The following is a 20,521-nucleotide window of genomic DNA, read 5'->3' as shown; positions in this document are numbered from 1 at the left end:
ACATGTGTGGACCTGATAAATAATTTTTTTCATAAAGAATTGTTTTCTCTCTTTTTTAAATCCCCTAGGAAGAACTGTTAAAAGCCATTGCTTGTGTTGTAGTAGCCTGTAGGTAAGCATTCTTTCAGTGAATATATCAATTGCTGATTTCAACTGAAAGCCAAAACGTCTAATAATGATTTTTTTTTAATGTATCCTATAGTGCAGAGCTGGAAAAGTCAGTGCCTAATCAACCCAGTATAAATGAGATTGTTCAGGCTGTTCTGAAGGAGTGTCGCAAAGACAACATCAAATACAAAATAGTAGCTGTTAGATGTATAGCTGATATACTCAATGCCACTAAAGAAGATAGATTCCAGGAGTTGTCTGACATTGTTGTTCCAATGATTAAAAAGGTAACAATTCCTAACTTGAAGCTTTGTTTTCACAGTGAAATGTTTTGTTATTTTAGTTATAAAAAAAAAAGAAAAGGGGAAAATGTTTTCTCTGTCCTTTCTGATCTTTTTTCTTTGTAAGAAATCTTTACCATGAAAGCACATCTGAGACAAGTTCGCTTCAGTGGTGCAGAACGGGAGTCTGGGAACTAGATGTTTCACTGCCAAGTGCAGCACTGGCTGTGTGTGCCAGTTCATGTAGATCTACCTTCTGTAGTCATCGTATTTGTCATTTCTTATAGCACAGTAATATTCTTTTATATTTTTGTATGCTGAGCTTCACGAAACCAAGACCCTCATTCATTAAGTCGTGTATGTGACCCTGTGCCAACTAGTAGTCAGAGAACCTTAGCTCAGTGATAAGCTGTGAGATTTAATTAGTTTTTATAAAATGCATGGGAATTTTGATAGTTAAGTATTTTTCATTGTCCTGAACCTTAGACTTCATTTCTGCAGTTGGCAGTGAAGGCAATTAGAAATTGTCGGTGTTAGAGCCATTAAATACAAGACATAACAGTTTCAAGCAGAGAAGCCTTAAATGGTTACTTAAAAGTGACATGGTGATGAGTTTAACACCTTTAGCAAGATCAGTGGCTCCTGGTCTAGTGCTGTTATCACTAGACCTACACAGCAAGAGATGAATCTTTCTTAATATAAATTTTTATTGATAGCTTTTGTTGTTATGTTGCCTAAATTTCTCCCCATCTCCTTCCCCCTCCCAGAAAGTTATTCCCTATAATAATATTTTTTAAAGGAAAAACAGAAAAAGTATCACTAAAACCAATCAATATATCAAAAAAGTCTGAAATATATGGAATAACTCTTTCTGCAAAGGAATTGAACGAAGTAATTTCTGTCTGTTCTTTGGGACTGTGATGTTCTTTATAACATTAATTTGTTTTGTGGTGTTTGTTCTTCCCTTTCACATTTTTATAGTCCTATATGTTGTTTTCTTGGCTCCACTTAATTCATTGTGTATCAGTTCATGTAGATCTTTCTTTAATTCTCCCATGTCATCATATTTGTCATTTCTTACAATACAATAATATTCCATTACATTTTTGTATCACGGTGTGTTTAGCCATTCCCCAGTTGTTGGGCATCTACTTAGTTTCCAATTCTTTGCTACCAGAAAAGTACTACTGTAAATATTTTGGTCTCTGTGGGGACTTCCTTCTAATTATATTCCACTATGACATGGAATCTCTGGGTCAAGGATATGGACATTTTGGTCGCATTTGAATAATTCCAGAATGGTTGTACTGATTTTCCACGAACAATGCACTAGTGGACCTATATTTCCATAACTCTTCCAACATTGACTTCCCACAAAAAATGAAATTTTTTCATCTTTCTTTTTCTTTAATGTGTCCTAGAATTCTCTTGAAAGTGTTGGTGCCCGGACATCAAAAAATGAAGAGGATGATAATGAGAAGGAAAAGGAGCTTCAGATGGAATCTCTGCTGTGTGCCTTTGAGAGCATAGGCAAAGCTTGGCCCAGAAATGTGGAGACTCAGTGTAAGCACCAGTGACTTGAAAGTTTGAGGAAGGAATTTAGTAAGAAAGTGCTTCTGGGGGAGCTCTTGACTAAAAGTAAACAATTTCTTTTTCTTGTAATCATTGCCTTCTTGTCTGGTTGATTTTAAAAATGGTCAAAGATAACACAATATTTGATTCTGCTGATCTGTGAATATTCTTATCAACCTCTTTGTGACAGAGTTTTTCCCTCTAATGTTATTGATGTATGTCCTTTGTTCATTGTAATGATATAATGAATCTGTAAGCCATATATAATCTTCATCCACTGCAACATATCCGGAGGAAAAATCTCTCCAATTTGAAATTATATTAGCTTTACTACATGCTTATTATTAGGCACACAGTTGGTCATTTATGACTGAGATGAGCCTTTTTAGATACTGATGACTTTTTTGGAGACCTTATCAACAATGACATATTATCCCCGTGTGAGGTAGTGAAATATAAGTGTTGATTTAGAGAAACATTTTGCCACCTAGCCAGATTTGCTGTCAGTTTTACCCTCTGGACAAAGATGAAAAAATAATTGGTTGATTGAGATTCACATGTACTACTTTGGCATGTCTCAGTGTTTTAACTACTATGCCTTGCATTGTGCCCTATTACTTTTTTCTCCGTATTTTTAATGCTTTTCAGTTTGTTTTGTTCATTCTTGATCTGGTTTGACATCAACCAGAATGAAGATTTTTTTTCTAAGCAACTGATTTCCTCATTTTTTAGAGGAGGTGTTTTTTTTTTCTCTGTGCCAAAACTAATCTAGTTGAACCAAAACAAGTTTTTTAGGAAGGGAAAGAATTGATCACATTAGTTTAAAGTTAACATTCATGGTAGGCGCTATGGAACAATTAATAAATTTATGTTGAACTGTATATGACCAATAGGCATAATAATACTTGGCTGAATTTTTCTGGAAGAACTAGGAAATTTCCAGGAAATACTAATTTAAGTTTAAGGACTCAATTTGCGCTTTTTCTTAGGTTGCTATCGTCAGGAGTTGTGCAAGCTAATGTGTGAACGACTGAAACTCAGTACGTGGAAAGTACAACTGGGCGTCCTGAGGTCGATGAATACCTATTTTCAGGGGTAATTCACTTTATGCTTCAAAGGTTTCTAATTTTTCTTCTGACATGTCTATATATAACCAGTAGTGTCCTGGCTTTTTGTCATGATATCAGCTAAAAATGACTTAAAGTGATGAATACAAATAATGCATTTAATTAAAAAATTTATGAAAATGATTTGTATTGCTTAATAGAACATCTTTATTCTGATTTCTTTAGGTTAATGCTTTTAGAAAAGGAGCATGCAGATTCTGAGGCTTTGACTGAAATACTGCTTGAGACTTGTTCATCAATCACACATTCTTTAGGTAAGCTTGCTCTCAGAGTAGTTGATGTCTTGGCTAGTTTTACTGAACTGTTTATTATTGTTTTGTTTTTTAAATTAGACAAGAAATACCTCTAGATAAAGGAAGAGGGGAAAATATATTAGAAAATGAAAGCAATATGAAAACAAAAGCCCAATTAAATTGATCAAATTTAATTTAAGTCCAAATTAAACTAAAAATTTTAAAAGAATACATCCAGTAGCTAAAGGTTTTAGCCAAAAGCATTTGATTATCTGACTCTTGAATTGGATTTGCAGCCAGCCACTGACACATCTCTTGAGAACATGACTCTCTTGAGTACTAGAGATAGAATAATCAAAAAAGAGAAGAAAGGGAGAAGAAAGTTGAGTCTTTAGATTTCAGTAAATTAGATTTGAATTCCTAGAAAAATTTTAGGAATTTGCTATTCAAAGGATAATTTGTATGCCTTTAGCTTGCAAACTCAAATCAAAAGATTTAGAACTAGTTGGGACCTTAGTCAGACTCCCCTTGACCCTCTGAATTTTGCAAGAAAGGAAATAGAAACCCAGGTAAAATTTAATAGGAGTATGGTTTGTCAGGGTGGCTAGATGGCACAGTGAATATAGCACCAGCCTTGGAGTGAGGAGGACCTGAGTTCAAATGTGACCTCAGACACTTAACACAAAACTAGGTGTGTGACCTTGGGCAAGGCTCTTACCCCATTTGCCCTACCTTACCCCCTCCAAAAAGCAAAAGAAAAAAAAGTAGTATGGTTTGTAGAAAGAGAACTGGGAGTTAAGGAATCTGGTTTCTTCTCTAAGATTTTTCCATGGTTCAGTCCTGTGTGTATCCCTTAACAGGCCATAAACTCTATATTCTTTTTTTTTTTCAAATACTTTATTAACTTCTGATTTACATCATTCATTTCCGCCATATTTTGAATTACAAATTTTCTCCCCGTTTTTCCCCTACCTGCTGCCCCAAAATAGCAGTCCCACAGGATATCCCCTCCTCTAATCTGCTCTCTCCCATATTTTCTCCCATACCTTTTGACTTTTCCAGTGGATCTCTATGCCCCAGTGCCTGTATATCTTATTTCCCAATTACTTGTAAAATAGTATTAATAATAGTGTGTGTGTGTGTGTGTGTGTGTGTGTGTGTGTGTATTTGAGTATTTGATTTTAAAACTTTGAATTCCAGATTCATTCCCTTCCTCTCTTGTCTCCCACATTTACTGGGAAGATATGCAGTTCAGTATAGATTGGACATGTGTGGCTAATGCAAAACAATAACATAATAGATATATTGTGAAAGACTGATTATATTTCCCTCCCTCCTATCCCACGTCCCACTTGTTCTATTCTCTTGATCCCTCCCGTCCCTTTTCAAAAGTGGTGCTCCCAACTTCCCTCCCCCCGAGCCTGCCTTCCCTTCCATCATCCTTCCTCTCATCCCCTTTCCCCTACTCTCCTGTAGGATAAGATACCCTATTTAGTGTGTATTTCATTCCCTCCCCAAGCCAAATTCAGTGAGAATAAGGTTGACCCATTCGCTTTTGCCTTCCTATTCTTCCGTTCCAGTGTAACCATTTTTCCTTGCCTCTTCTATATGAGATAGTTTACCCCATTCTGTCTCTCCCCATCTCCTCTCATTATATTCCTCTCTCACCTCTTAATTTCACCTTTTAAGTATCATCCCTTCCTATTAAATTGGTCCTGTGCCCTCTATCTATGTATACCTATAAACATATATACACACATTCATATATGTATTCATATGCCCATATACCCTCATATATAGACATATATATATTTCTATTCCCTTCAACTACTAAGAAAAGTTTCATAAGTTACAATTATTGTTTTTCCATGTAGGAATGTTAATATTTCAACTTTGATAAGTTACTTATGATTTCTTTTCCCTGTTTACCTTCTCATGCATCTCTTGCTTCTTTATCTGAATGTCAGATTTTCTTTTCAACTCTGGTTTTTTCAGCAAGAATGCTTGAAAGCCCTCTATTCCACTGAATGACCATATTTTCCCCTGAAATGTGATACTCATTTTTCCTGGGTAGGTGACTCTTGGTTTTAATCCCAGCTCCTTTGACCTCTGGAATATCATATTCCAAGCCCTTCGATCCCTCAGTGTAGAAGCTGCCAGATCCTGGGTTATCCTGATTGTGTTTCCACAATATTCAAATTGTTTCTTCCTGGCTGCTTGTAATATTCTCTCCTTAATCTGGGAATTCTGGAATCTGGCTATAATATTCCTAGGAGTTTTCTTTTTGGGGTCTTTTTCAGCAGGTAATCAATCGGTGGATTCTTTCAACCTCTATTTTGCCCTCTGGTTCTAAAACATCAGGGCAGTTTTCTTTGAGAACTTCCTGGAGGATGATTTCTAGGTTCTTACTTTGATCATGGCTTTCAGGAGTCCAATTATTTTTAAATTATCTTTCCTGGATCTATTTGCCAGGTCAGTGGTTTTTCCTGTGAGATATTTCACATTGCCTTCTGTTCTTTCATTGGTGTGGATCTGTTTAATAGCATCTTGATTTCTCATAAAGTCATTAGCTTCCATTTGCTCCAATGTAATTCTGAAGCAATGATTCTCCTCATTCAGCTTTTGAGATTCTTTTTCCATCTGGCAAATTTGGCTTTTTAAGGCATTCTTCTCCTCATTGCCTTTTTGAGCCTCCTTTGCCATTTGAGTCAGTCTGTTTTTTAAGATATTATTTTCCTCAGTCAGGCTGTTGACTCTCATTTCATAATTTTCTTGTGTTGTTCTCATTTCTCTCCCCAATTTTTCCTCCACTTCTTTTATCTGCTTCTTAAGGTCCTCTATGGCCTGTAACCAGCTTGTATTTTCCTTTGAAGCTTTTAGTGCAGGAGTTCTGACTTCACTGCCTTCCTCCTGTTCCATGCTTTGCTCCTTTTTGTCCCCAAAATAGGAGTCTAATGTTGGAATCTTCTGTCTGCTTTGTTTCCTTTGCCTGGTCATGTTGCCCCCAGTCACTTGACCCCTGGGCTTTTTGTCACAGTAGGGCTCTGCCACCAGACAGGGGAGCTTTTGGCCCAAACGCTGGGGTTTTCTCAGCTGCTGGAGGTATTAGATGGGTGCCCTCTCTGAGGTCTCCACATGCTCTGACAAGCTGGACACATACCCCAGGACCTCCACCTTAGACTGCAATCCAGATCCAAGCAGGTTAAATTAAGCAAGAGTGATTACCCCTCAGACTGGTGCTTGGTCCCCCTACATTCTGCAGGCCAGGAACTGAAGCTGCCATGTGGTGCTGGCTGGCTGTGCTGGCATCTCAGCGGCTTCTTGCGCTGGGGGCAAAAGCCATGCACTCCCACTTACTGGGTCCCAAAGTCCAGACTGCACTGACCTTTTACTTTGTCCTTCGCATCTATGTGTTGAAAAATCTGGAAACAGCCACAGCTGCTGCTGATCTGGAGTCCTCCTGCAGGTGGCTGGTCAGGCCCGCCCTGGGGCTAAAGCCTCAGGGTTGGGCTGGGCTCAGCTCCCAGAGTGCTGAGCTGGCTGATTCCTGCTGGCCTGCCAGGCTGTCCTCAGCAGGAGGTTAGCTTCTCTCTGTCATTTTGTGGGTTCTGCAGCTCCAAAGTTTGTGTAGAGTTCCCTTTTTACATGGATTGGGGAAGGTGGAAGCCAGAGCTGCGGGGAGGTCCTGCTTCTATGATGCCCCATAAACTCTATATTCTTAATACCTACTGTTCTGATAGAGTATCTGTCAGTTGTTTTTTAGTCATATCCTACCCATTATGACCCCATTTGGGTTTTTCTTGGCAAAGATATTGGAGTAGTTTGCCATTTCCTTCTCCAGTTCATTTTACAGATGAAGAAACTAAGGCAAGCAGTAAAGTGACATACCAATGTCACATAGCTTTCAAGTGTCTGATGCCAGATTTGAGCTTAGGAAAAGTCTTCCTGACTATAGGCCCAGTGCTCTATCTACTATGCCACCAGCTGTCCTGATCTTAGGGATGTTTTTAATAGGTATATAGTGATGAACATGGAAAGCAAGAGAATTGGGGCATACTGATAACAGTGTTAGATTTGAATCAGAGGACATGGACTTAAACCCTAGCTCACTGTTTATTTGGTTTCTCTTAAGCAAATCACTTAACCTCTAATCAGTGTTTTTCATCCTGAAAATAAAGAATTTGGACTGCATGATCTTTAAGATCATTCTTTCCATCTCCAAATTTTTTAATCCTACTAGTACTTCTATCTCCTTAAAATTAGCTAAATAGTAGAATTTCTTAGTAGCATTTCTGGTCCCTTACCTGAGTGTTTTGTAAGACATGAATTTCCGTGATGCATACACAAAGCAACATTCGGTTCATTTTGCTGCAGGAGCTCAGAACGTTGTTTCATGTTGGAGGAGGCATTCTGTTAGATAGTAATTTTATTGTAATTATTATCTATGAGATGATAATTTTAAATATCATTTCCTTCTTAGAAAATAAAAGCTACACATCTATAAGAACAGAAGCTTTGTCTGTGTTAGAGTTGGTGCTTCAAAAACTTGAAGGTAAGTATTTCATTTGACAATTGAGAATTATCCTAACTTTCCTATCTTCTGTTCCAATCCAGTTTTTGTGACCTCCTTCTGTAATTTCTGTAACTGTACATCTGCATGAGAAACCTAAGGACTTTGTGATTTAGAAAAATGTCCATAGTAAGTTGCAGTGTGTAAGCAAAGATTGCATAATGCTAATTTCTAACCTTTAATTATCAGTAGGGTTTTGTTATCAAATAACTTTTCCATGTGACTTTTATACTTCTTTGCTTACAATTCTTTTGAGGAGTTGTGTGGTTTGTTTTTTGAAGATAGTATTTAAAGATTGCAGGAGTTACTTTTTTCATTATGTCAACTTGATTTGTGTTATTTACAGTATTAGTGACTATGACAACTGCCTATAGAAGAGAACTCAATGTTTAGGATAACCACAGCAGTAGATTGATAGGTTAAATAGAAGTAAATCTAATGGAAAGCTTGTTCTTTACAAGTTTTTGATCTGTTTAATGCATGTTGAAGGTGGTGTTTTAGAATCTCTCAGAAGATGATCTAAGCAGCTTTTTTTTGGTAGTAATAAAGGGAGGACTGCTGAAGTTACTCAAGGCCCTCCCCACACCCCCATGTGTTATCTATGCAGTGCAATAGTTTCCTTTATATCTCACTTTCATGAGTAAGGTCTGGGGTATCTGTTGCTTGTTTTTCTATTTTTTATTACAATATTACTCAGTTTATTTATAGCAATACTTAAAGAAGAATTTGATTTTTACAAACCTTAAAGAATTATATAAATGCTAGTTGTTGTTACCGGAGAACTTGCCCAATTTGAACCTAATTTGTAGAGCTGATTGGTGTTTATGTGTGGATATAAATTTGATTTTTTCCCCCCTGCATTTAAAAAGGGTGAAAGAGGTGCTTTTTATACTGATTTCTAATTATTAGGAGTCTTTATTTTTATTTTGGAGGGGGGGAGGCAGGGCAGTCAGGGTTAAGTGACTTCCCTAAGGTCACATGGCTAGTGTGTCAAGTGTCTGAGGCTGGATTTGAACTCAGGTCTTTCTGACTCCAGGACTGGTGCTCTATTCACTGCACCAGCTAGCCATCCCAATTAGGAGTCTTTAAAATGGGTGATGTTCATACTTCTAGAATAGCACATGGAATTATTTTGAGGGATTTAATGCATAGGAAATAACATTCTGTTATTTTTATGTCTCTGTTGCAAAGATATGGCACCTTCTTTTAGATTATCTAAATTTAGACTATTTATACAATAGAACTGTGCCGTGTTGGTTTCCACTTAAACTTTTCAAACTTTTTGGTTTAAATACTTAACATCCTTTAGTATGACTAACAGGACTAACACTCATTATTGGCTTAGAATATATCTGATTGTTCTAAGGTTTGTCTGTAATGATGAAATGTGGTCATTGGTATATCCAAATATATTTAAGTAATTTCTCTTGCCAAAGAGTTGTATTTTCTCAACTCACAACTTTTCCCCCACATTCCTAATTCTAATTTTTTTCATAAGCTAGAGTCTAATTCATTTTTTCCTTCCAAATATTTTGTTTGTAGAGTCTAAACAGTGGGAAAGTTTGACACCTGAATGCAGAGCACTGCTCATTGAGTCTTTAACTACCATGGAGAAGACTGACAGCAGACCTGAGCTGCAGGAGAAAGCATCATCATTGAAGAAAACGCTTGAAAATCTGGAGTAAATTAAGGGATACAATTCTCCCTTCCTCCATTAACCAAGTGCCATGTAAAACAAAAATTGAAAGAAAAAATTTGGTGTTCTCAGAAAACCAAGTGGGGAAAGTAAAGGTTAAATCTGTAGCATGCATCATTCCTTGGCTGAAATAAAAAAAAATGCCTTAAATTCTGTTCCCCATTTTTTTTTTACTTTTATTTTACTGTGGTCTTTAAGCAACTTGGCTGAATGTGGTCATTGTTACCTCATATTTGAAAAGAAATAGTTGAAGAAATTTATAGTAAATGCTGTTTGAAGGACTCTTAAATGGACTAAAGTGTATAGGGTTAAAAAAAAAAGGGGGGGGTATTCCTTTTAGGATTAGTTAAAAGCATTGGTCTGAGCAGCCACAGTCAGACGCACTAACTTGACTAATAATGATGCCATTCTGGTCCTCTTCAAGAATGAAGGATAGCAACCAGTTAACCAACGAGTTAAGCACGTACATAGATTTGCTCTAGAAAGTTATAATACTCATGCAGCAAAACGAACTGTAATGTGAAAGAATTACTGGACAGAGAAAGGTTGAAGACTGCACATCACTGGAAAATTGAGAGGAAACCTGGTTGTAGGCTGTGTTTTTGGCAGGGATGGGAAATTTCTGGTGACTTTACATTTTGAGTCACTATTAAAGACTTGTATTTAGATGGAGAATTCATCCTCCATGCTATCCTTCTCTGATTATCATACCATTTTCTCAAGCATGTGAGGTTGAGTGATATTTCATTACACATTCTAACATTTCAGCAACAGTATAAAAACATTACCTACCCCTTTGGTGGAAGATTGAATTCATGTGAATTGATTCAGGAATGAATGATGGGGAGGGATAGCATTTAATTGGCCAGATGAGAAATGTTTTGTTATTACATATCAGCACTTCTTAGGAGCATTTGACATGGCATTTCAGTGGCTGCAACATGTACTCTGTTCCCGATCCCCATTAATGAAAGAAGTCACAGTAACTTTTTCTATGAATATTTTTCAAACCATGATTGAATTTTATGTGACAGTAACATAAACTTCCACGTACATAGCCCTGTTCTTATTTAGAAAAATGGTGATAATTTAGACTTAAATGTAAGGGTTTTTTTTGTTTTTGTTTTTCCTTCAAGCAAACTAAGTTATAGCTCATAGATTTTAGAGGGGAATATTACATTGCAGCAAAACTCCCCATGTGGGCAGAAATCCCATTCTTGTTATCTTTAATATTCCATGTAGACAGAATACCAAAACCTGTCTTCAGCAACTTGACAACTCTTTAGTCTATTGTTGAGTTGAAAAGGAGGGATTTATAAAATGAAGACTAAATCAAGTGGGTACATTATACCAGAAAGTGATAACTTCATTCAGATGCTGAAATACAACCTTTTTTTTTCCCCAGCAGTGCCATAGTTCTGAATTTTAAAATGACTCTGCTTTTTAATTTTTTTTAAATGCCCAGCTATCTCCATGTTAGAGCAGTCTGTATCTGTGGCTTACTTTCATGAGTTGAGCGTCACATGTTTTTTGGTACACTGTATCTTCACTTACACTGTTTTTGTGATATTAAGTACCCTCTTTCTATTACATTAAATGTGCTTTCAGCATAGACTAGCTTGTATTTATTGTTCCTGGGACAGTTATCAGGGAAAAGAGGAATGAATATAGACGAGGTCCAGTTGGTAGAAAGTTAGAGGACAAGTAACTATATTCAAGCCTAAACCATGAGTCTCTTTACACATTTTAGGTAGATAAGCATCACCAAGTTTTCTACATCACAAACTTAGTATTTAACATGGGGAAATTCCCTTGGTGCTGAGAGCTGGTGCTAAGACACTTGCACTGCTTAGTGATAACCTGCTGTTTGTTTACATTTATTTTGGCTTACTGAGCACACTTCTGATTTTTACACCTAATGCCTTCATTTCCTGTAGTAGCCAAATCATTTGTACAACATAACACACCAAGTCTTGCCTCCCAGAAAATGATGAAAATTTTCAAAACATTTCATTCTGTATGTGTGTGTGTATGGACAGAGTGTATGTGGAGTTGGGTTTGAGTGTATGACTATATGATTCTAAAGGGAATAATGTTAAGGAGGAAACTTGGTTTTGTTGTGAGATTTTGACCCAGGCGAATAAAAATGGCAATAGACGATCCATGATATGTAATACAGACTGGTTGGCACCTCCCTAGGAATATTCCACTGTTCTGATCTGACAACCTTTAATCAAACTGTCTTAAGAGATAGTTCCTCTTTTGCTGTTATATTACATGCACTAGCGAATCATTTCTGTAAAGGTGAAAAGAAAGGATCTGCACCCCCTGCCTCTGTCCAGAACAACTGGGAATGGACATAGTGGAACAGCTTCAATTTTTTTTTGATGGCAGAGAGCAATAGGAAATTTTCTAACTGCCTTTTAAATGATTTCATTTAGTCTTGTATGTGTGCCTATCTACACAAAGTCTATCTGCACAACAAAACTGAGACTTTGATTTAATCCCTATGGACTTTACCTTCTCCCTCCTATCTCAAACTTAATTTGTGAGCTTGATTTTAAAAAGTGTGGCCTTGCTTAGAGTCTTTCCTCTAAAAGTGGTCTCACTATATAAAAACTGTATTTTGCCCTGTGTGGGTTTTCCTTATGCTACTGCTGCAATGTGTCTGCTGCTTGTGAATCAGGAGTGAAAGGTGGAATTTTAACACCAGCACTCCTTCCAATGTGCAAGCTTTTGCTTAAATTGATGTATAGTAAGAAGGATTTTCTACATGCAAGGTCTTCACAGAATTCACTGCAATCTGTATGTAGCTATCTAAGCATGTAATAAATTTATTTGAAAGAAAATCCATCCCAATACCAAGAAGGTATAAAATGGTAAATAAAACTGCATGACCAACTATTCCTGTGGATGTAATGGGTAATTTTTTCTCTCTTGGAGTATACTCAGCTGACCATCTTTCAAAGCTTGTGGCCTGTCATACTTATTTGAAGAAACTGAATCTAATATCCATATAAAGGATACTATAATTTCAACTAGAAATTATCCTGAGTGGCCAGGATTTCAGAGAATTAAATTACAAGGAGAAAAAGCAATAGATACACAGTTTCAAAATTGATAAATACTGTTTTAGAAAAAAAGGTGGTCTGGAAAATTCAAATTAGAGATTAATTTTGGTTCTCTGTAATCGGAGTTTTTATTTTGAAGTGTGCATTCTCCTTGCCAGATCTGTTCATCTCCTCTTTCCTGCTTTTTATGAAAACCTAATATTAATTTTTAAATTGATGATACCAATATGAGTTTATGTTCCTTCCCCTGGGCATGTGACACTGGCTCTGTCTTCGTTGACCTTCCTATTCTACTTCTGCCACTTGTTTTCCCCCACCTGGCTCAGCTGTCTGAGCACCTTCTGGGTGTTGTGTCCATCTTGTCTAAACAGATGTGTCAGCAATCTCGCAAATTTATCAGAGTTGAAGCCGCCACCTCCTGTGGATTCAAAGAATGACCTTTAAGGTAAGTGAGTTCATAATACTTATCCCACCAGAATTATGGAGCTTTGTGTTAAAAGGAATTTGATTTGGCACTCTTCACTTCAGCTTTGCTAACCTCTTCTGCCACTTTTTTGTACGTTGCTTCCAGTTTAAATGAAAGGATGGGAAAAAAAATATTAAGCACTTACTGTGTGCCAAGTACCACGTGGGATACAAATACAAAAGCAAAGACATTCCTTGCCTTGAAGAAAGGCATTCTCATTATATTCTAATGGGGAGGAGAGTGGTGGCCAGGGAGATACATTTTAGTTTGGAAAGTCATAGAGATGGTGAATGGAGCCATATTGGGGCCAATTGACATACCCTTCCCAGGAATCATGGGAATTGTTTTTATTATAGTTCCAGAACTGAAAGAGTAAGTTTAAGAATGGAGAAGGTACCATTAGAGCCCAGTCCTAGAGACTAAAACAACCACCAATCAAGTCAGCAGGAGCCCTGAGATGGAGTTTCAGGATATTCCTTTCTAATCCTTTCCAGTGTTTCTGTGTGGCAAAATTAACTCTCACTATACTCTAATGTTCTCATTACAATGAAAAGTGACGCTTTTGTTAAGTAATTTTCAGTTTTTCATTTGTCAACTTTGATAAAAACTAGTCTCTAAATGATATTAGGCTATAAAGTTAAATTAAAAAGTATTAAAATCGGCTGTATTCTCAAAAAGAAATCTAGGTAAGAAAAAAAAAAGATCAGTATGAGTGTAGGTAATAGACCAAATATTGTGCTTAAAATGGTTGGTTGACAAAGTAAACATCATTAAGAGTGATGAAAATACTCATTTCCAGATCTCAAACTATTTTATTGCCTTTTCTATCTGAATATAAGGTGTTTTTTTTAAACCTTGATTTTTTTTTTAATTCAGTATTTTTTTTTTATTAATTACCTGTAGTCTCCCCAACATGTACACTGCTTACTGGGAAAATATTCGTGATGATTTATATAACATCAGAACATGGTATAGTCATTTTGCTTTTTAAAGTATTAGGGCATATTTATTTCTGTACCCTCTAGGTCAAGTAATAATGAAAGACTCAGATAATATTAAACCAAAAAGATATATAGAGGGGAGGCCAGGTAGCACAGTGAGTAAGAGCACCGGCCCCAGAGTTGGGATGACCTGGGATCGAATCCGGGCTCAGATACTTAGCATCTACCCAGAAACAGCTGGCCATGTAACCTTAAGCAAGTTACTTAACCCCGATTGCTTAAAAAAAAAAAAAAGATATACAGAAAACCTGTGGATATTAACAGTTTATCTTAATCTCCATTATCTACACAATGCAAAGGAAGTAGCGTTGTACACAATCCAAAAATCATTTCTACTGTAAATTCATCTCTGGAACATTGTCAGAAAGATGCATCTAATCACATCATACTCTGCTCCTCTGTTTCATCTTTAGCCTCAGTTTTACTCTAACAAGATGAACAGGTTATGGACAGTCCACAAAGGGTACCATGTAAAGTTCATTATTTACACTGTTCATTAATACATTGTAGAGATATTTTGAGTGGTTTCTCAAGCCAGCTCTAAACTGACACACTAGCCTGAGTGTGAGAAATCGTGGTCCAGGCGTGATTGTCAAGCAATCTGTTTACTGATACCATGAGCAAAGTTTTTAGAGAGAGGTGGGAAAAATACCTTAGAGGCCATCTAATACAACTCCCCTCATTTTACAGATGAGAAAACTGAGGTCCAGAGAGGTTAAATAACTTGCCCAAAGTCATACAGGTAGTGTCAGAAGCCCCAGAGAGGCACAGTCAGAATTTTCTTGAGACCAAGATCTGGTGGCAGAGCAGCTACCGAAGAATGAAGAACTGAGTCCTGAAAGCTTGTGGTGGTGGAGCTTCTTCTGAACAGGATCCCCGGAGCCAGGAGCCCAAGTGACTAAAGCAAGACTGGGATGCTGAGACTTTATTTGTTTGTGGCTTGGTTGAGCCTTGAATTCCCTGGAGCAGCAAGTGAAGGATCTGACATGGACCAGACCCTGTGAATGCCAGTGTGGAGCAGGACCTGCCCAGAGAGCTGGTCAAGGAACTGGGAGCTGCCTGCCAGTGAACCCAGGTGGCAGTCTGGTGAATCCAGGTAGAATCTGGGACCATGGAAGGGGATCCAGGGAATCTGAGAACAGGCCCCAAGTCAAGATGAAAAGACCTCTCCTTGGGTACTGAGTAATTATGGAATTATAGTTTACTAGTGACCTAAGAGGTGGAGGGTTTTGTGTATGATGCTTAGTAATTGATTGCTGAATAAGTGACTGATTGAGTTAATCAAGACTTTGCCCTATGAGTGGAAGACTTTGATTATGTACTTTGAGACTACTGATAAGTGACTGATTGAATTAACTTAAGAGTGACTATTTTACTTTGAGACTATGTTGTGAATATTATATTGTGATTTTCTGTAATAAGTTGTAATCTTGTGAATGCTGTACCTTGATTCTCTGTGAAAGTTTTGCTTTGATTTGTTATGGAATAAATAGAGTGATCACTATACTGTGTAATCAGAACCTTAAAAGCTATTCACAGTAGCATTCTCCTGGAAATCTTCTGTGCATGACATTACACCTGGCACTGAAGTACTTTAACTCTGGGCCTATGGCTTCTGATTGGTGAGCATTTATCCTAACCCAGCCCAGATCCACACATAATCTTGCCTCCCTGTGAATTGTGTGCCCATCCCTTCCCCACTACCCATTTCCCACATTTAGCTTTGGGACCAGTAGTCAAATCTACACTACCACCTTAGAAAGAACATTTCAAACAATTGCTTTATGACTCCACTCTCCATTACTTACATCCATGACCATAATACCCATCCCTTACCCCCACCCCTGTTTTAATATTGTTTCTCATACTAGATTATAAAGTCCTTGAAGACCAGGACTGTCTTTCTGTATTTTTATCACTAGCCCTTAACACACTACTTGGAGCATAGTAAGTGCTTAATAAATACTTTTTAATTCTTTAGTTCATTCATTCATTCATTCTTGGTGCTTAGCACAGTGCCTGACATATAGTAGGTACTAAATAAATGCTTGTTGACTTGACAAATTGACTTCGCCTCTACATCTCACACAATGTCTGAGATTTAACTCACTCCAAGCAACAGTTAAACTGTGCCCAATATTTTTTATTTCCCTTCTATTAAAGATGCAGCCAAAACACCCAGAATCTTTGCTAGAGGGGCTTTTGAAGCTCCTGTTACATAAACATATACAAAATAAATACAAGGTATTTACCTTGGCAGGAGGGCACTTCGCAGTTGGGGAGATCAGGAAAGGCCTCCTGGAAAAGGTAGTCCTTGAGTTCTGAAGGAAACAATTGATTTTAAGAGGTGAAGGGGAGGAGGGATTGCAATTCAGGCATGGGACTCAACTAGTGCAAAGGCATGAAGATAGAAAATAGGGTATTATAAGTTAGAAATAGCAAGAAAGACAGTTTGGTTGACCTATAGAGTAAAGAAGAAATAGAATAGTGTATAAGGCTAGAAAGGTAGTTTAGGGATAAATTGTGATGGACTTCAAAAGCCAGAGGAATTACTATTTGATCCCAGAGGAAATGGGGAGGCTTAGAGTTTATTGACTAGGGAGGGCAGTGATGTAATCAGACCTTAAAGTGGAAAACCACTTTGGTAGTTATGTAGAGCAAAGGTATCAAACACTCCCTAGTGTAGCAGGGGCCTGATTAAAATGCAAACATAAAATACTTAACAAAAATGTAGTAGAGCATTGTTTAGTCTTTTTCAGTTACATCTGACTTTAGGACCCCATTTGGGGTTTTCTTGATGAAGATACTGGAGTGGTTTGCTATTTTCTTCTTCAGCTTATTTTACAGATGAGGAAACTGAGGCAAACAGGTTTAAGTTACTTGCCCATGGTCATACAGTTAGTGTCTGAGGCCAGATTTGAACTCAAAAAGATAATTTCCTAACTCTAGGCCCAGCATTCTATGCACTGTGCCACCTAGCTGCCTCACAGTAAAGCATAGATAATGTTAATTTGTGGTTTTCTAAGTTAATATGTGGCCAGCTGGGATCCTTATGTATGATTTATGGAAAACATGGGAGAATGTTTTTTCTTAGTTAACAATTCTCTCTATATTTGTCATTCAAGCTTAATGTTAACGGCATCTGAAGCACCAAATCCTCATCCATTTCCACTTCCAGAGGAGTGACCCAACTGTAGCACAGGCCAGATGAAATGTGCCCTACATAGAAGCTTTTATCTAAAGCTGGAAGGGACCTCAGAGACAATCTAATCTAGCTCAACCTCATTTTGTAGATAAGGAAAATGAAATCCTGTGAAGTAACCCCAGGTCACAGCAGTATTAAGTGTTAAGATGTGGTTGGTATCTTGTTTCCTGAGCACTTGCATGGAAACAGGTTCCTTTTCCAAACCAAAGCCCCTCAAACCCTGGATGGAGCATGAGCAATAGAAGTTTGTATGAGAAAGTCCCCAGTATCCACGCTGGTCTGTGTAAGCCATTGCCTTGACCATGAGCCACAAGTTATCATGGAAAAGAAGGTAGACTCTTTTATTCTATGTATGAGACAATTGCAAAAACTTTAAGTAGTTTGGCATTTCAATAAGACATGGTTTGAGGACAACATGGTAGGTAGAAGACCCTGGATTCAGGAAAATGTGGGTCAGAGTATTGCTTCTGACATATGCTGGCAGTGTGATGCTTGGCAAAATCACCTAATCTCTTAATGCCCCCAGACAATTCATTAAAGCTATAAGTTATATAGGAGTTACCTAAGTGTACCAGAGGACACTAAGAATTCTCATGTAGATGAAAATGTCTGTATTAAATAAAAATATGGTATATGTTTATATTATACCAGTGTAGATTTGTGAGTTGTGTAACTTAGGACACAAAGAGAATAAGTGACTTAATGTTCGTTTGACCAATATGTGTCAGAAGCATAACTTGAACTCATCTCCTCCTGACTCCCAAGGTCTACCATCTACCTACTATGCTATGCTTTCTGTGTATGACTTGCCTTAGGTTTCTGGGGTGGTTAGTTCCCAGAGGAAATTCTCACCCTGGTCTTGAGGTAACCAAGAAACAAGTACATGGCAGCATTCTTCAGGCACTTTATTCATAGCATCAACACGGGTGGTAGTAGGTTGAAGAAATAAAATTGGGGAGGGTGAACAGGGTGCTGGTATTGACTCTGTGTAGAAGGGGGGCTGCTGGTCCTTTGGGCCCCACTCCTACCCTAATTCCTATTCAGTTGTCCTTTGATACTACAGTTGGGTATGAAAAATTAATAGTCTAGTGAAATGAACTGATAACCCCAGAGCCATTTATCTCAGTCTCTGGGACACAAACACCCCCTGGGCTCTGAACTATGTGGAATGTTGCCAGTGTGGCCTAAGATCCACCGGGACTTTGATCCCTTTTCTCTCCATTTACTTATCATAGATCTTGCCTGAGGAGTGTGATCCCGCTTTACAGAGTCATTCTAACTTAGGCCAAGCATGACTTCATCCTGGATTGTAGGTGAATGTCCTCTCCTTTTGTGAAGATATTAATAGCTAGCTCTCCAGAACTTGATCAGATGAGGCCTGACTCTTCTGCCAGTCTGTAGAACAATCCCCTCTGAGCCAGCAGCTGGGGTGGGGTTCCAAATTCTGCCACTGCTCCATTGTCCATGACTAGAATCCTAGTTGGGAAAGTAAAATAAAAACAATGTTCCGATGAAGCTAAATTAGCTCTAAGATTCACAACCTGAGTTCAGTAGGGCCTATAAGAGCTAGTATTAATTAAGTACCTCAAATCATAGAATTTCTGAATTCAAAGATTCTCTAATGGCCATCTAGCCCAGCCCAATTCTTTCCAGAAAAAGAATTCCTACCATAATACTGCCAGCAAACAGGTCATCCAGACTGCTTGAAGTCCTCCAGTGAAGGGGAACCCACCACCTCTGGGAGTAGCCTATTCTATATTTAGATTGCTGTTTGGAAATTTTTCTAAAAACAGTCCTAAATTTGCCTATTTCTATCTCTACCCATTGTTTCTGGTTCTGATTGTTGTTATTCAGTTGCATATGATTCTGTGACCCTATCAACCATAATGCTCGTGGGGTTTTCTTGGCAATGATATTGGAGTGATTTCCATTTCCTTCTCCAGTCCCCCTATTTTGTACTTGTGACACTTTCCCAGCATCATATCACCAACAAATTTGATATGAATTCCATCTATGCTTTATCCAAATAATTTATTAAAATGTTAAATAGCATATAGGGCTTAGCATAGCTCCCTTGGGTATTTTACTGGAGACTTCCTAAATTGCCATGGAAACCTACTCTTGAGTGTAAAGCAATTTCAAATCTATTAAGTACCTGTGCTGTCACTTAGCCCACATCTCTCCTTTTCCACAAGAATAGCATGACTATAACTCACTGTGGTAGGTAAGGAAGAAGCTAACTAAAACCTCCTCGGGAAATACGATATTTTCGAAAGTCAGGAAGACATTTAAATCAATGCCCACCTTATCTTACCTAACCTTTTGGAGCCTCAGTTTTCTCCTCCCTAACAGGAAGACACTACCTCCCAGGGTTGTAGCTGTCTAAGACACAATCATCTGCATGTCAGGATCCCATAAGGCACTTTATTCACTGGGTTATTGTGAATATAAAATGCTTCAAAAACTTGGAAGTATTACGTAGATGTCAGTTATTATCCAAGGTAGGATGTTTTCCGGACAAAGGGGAATTAACTTTCATCTAAAGGCCTGATATATTTCACAGGATGCCCTACCATGATTTTGGACTGAAACTAGGCTATGGCCCTGTAATGGCAAGGATTGGGCTTCTTCCTTCCTCTGAATTCTTCCATTCAGATACACAGCCTACTGCAAAGATCTGTGCAGGGGTGAATCCTCACTCTCTTTAGGGCCTTCTGTGTAGCCGAGTAATATGTGTCAGAGGAAGGATTGTTAAGATTTTAGTGGCAGGCTGAGTTCACAGTTGAAACTTGGGTTCAGAATTGTTGAAGTACAAGTAGGGCTCTAGAATTTCTTCCTGGGAAGACACTGGAGGCAGGGATTACCTGTTGCAATCCATCACTGTGTGCAGACGGTGGGCGATGGTCAGGACTGTGCAATCTGCAAACTGATCTCTGAGGACAGCCTGGATCTGGAGATCATTCTGAGGATCCACAGAAGATGTGGCTTCATCCAGGAAAAGGATTTTGGTTTTCCGGAGCAGGGCCCTGGCCAGACATAAGAGCTGCTTCTGGCCTACACTGTGTAACCAACGGGGAAAGAGTGAATCATGTGGTGACCAAGGATTTACCAAATCTTCTCTTTCCCCTTCTCCTTGTCTTTCCTACACACACACACACACACACACACACACACACACACACACACACACA

At 38.1% G+C, this 20,521-nt stretch overlaps 2 protein-coding genes across 7 annotated transcripts in view; one reads left to right on the top strand and one right to left on the bottom strand.

Moving 5' to 3' along the window:
* The window catches only part of ECPAS (Ecm29 proteasome adaptor and scaffold), a 163,586-nt gene extending 153,849 nt beyond the window's left edge, over positions 1-9,737 (top strand). For all 6 annotated transcript variants that reach the window (XM_069085306.1, XM_069085303.1, XM_069085304.1 and 3 more), the window contains 7 exons: positions 69-112; positions 203-395; positions 1,811-1,952; positions 2,951-3,056; positions 3,254-3,342; positions 7,802-7,873; positions 9,434-9,737. In XM_069085306.1, coding sequence (XP_068941407.1) covers positions 69-112; positions 203-395; positions 1,811-1,952; positions 2,951-3,056; positions 3,254-3,342; positions 7,802-7,873; positions 9,434-9,576 — 789 coding nt within the window. In that variant the 3' untranslated portion in view covers positions 9,577-9,737. The remainder of the gene's footprint in view (positions 1-68; positions 113-202; positions 396-1,810; positions 1,953-2,950; positions 3,057-3,253; positions 3,343-7,801; positions 7,874-9,433) is intronic.
* An 8,205-nt stretch (positions 9,738-17,942) lies between these two features.
* Positions 17,943-20,521, bottom strand: part of ABCC6 (ATP binding cassette subfamily C member 6) — a 67,584-nt gene continuing 65,005 nt past the window's right edge. Inside the window, exons 30-31 of the mRNA XM_069085300.1 lie at positions 20,195-20,389; positions 17,943-18,806 (exon numbers count right to left, since the gene is read on the bottom strand). Coding sequence (XP_068941401.1) covers positions 18,698-18,806; positions 20,195-20,389 — 304 coding nt within the window. The 3' untranslated portion in view covers positions 17,943-18,697. The remainder of the gene's footprint in view (positions 18,807-20,194; positions 20,390-20,521) is intronic.

This window comes from Petaurus breviceps, unplaced genomic scaffold, assembly GCF_028583685.1.
Source record: "Petaurus breviceps papuanus isolate PSGF00001 unplaced genomic scaffold, PetGlider_PUasm1.0 175, whole genome shotgun sequence".
In the NCBI taxonomy this organism is placed as follows: Eukaryota; Metazoa; Chordata; class Mammalia; order Diprotodontia; family Petauridae; genus Petaurus; species Petaurus breviceps.
This window is presented reverse-complemented; position numbering and strand designations above follow the sequence as displayed.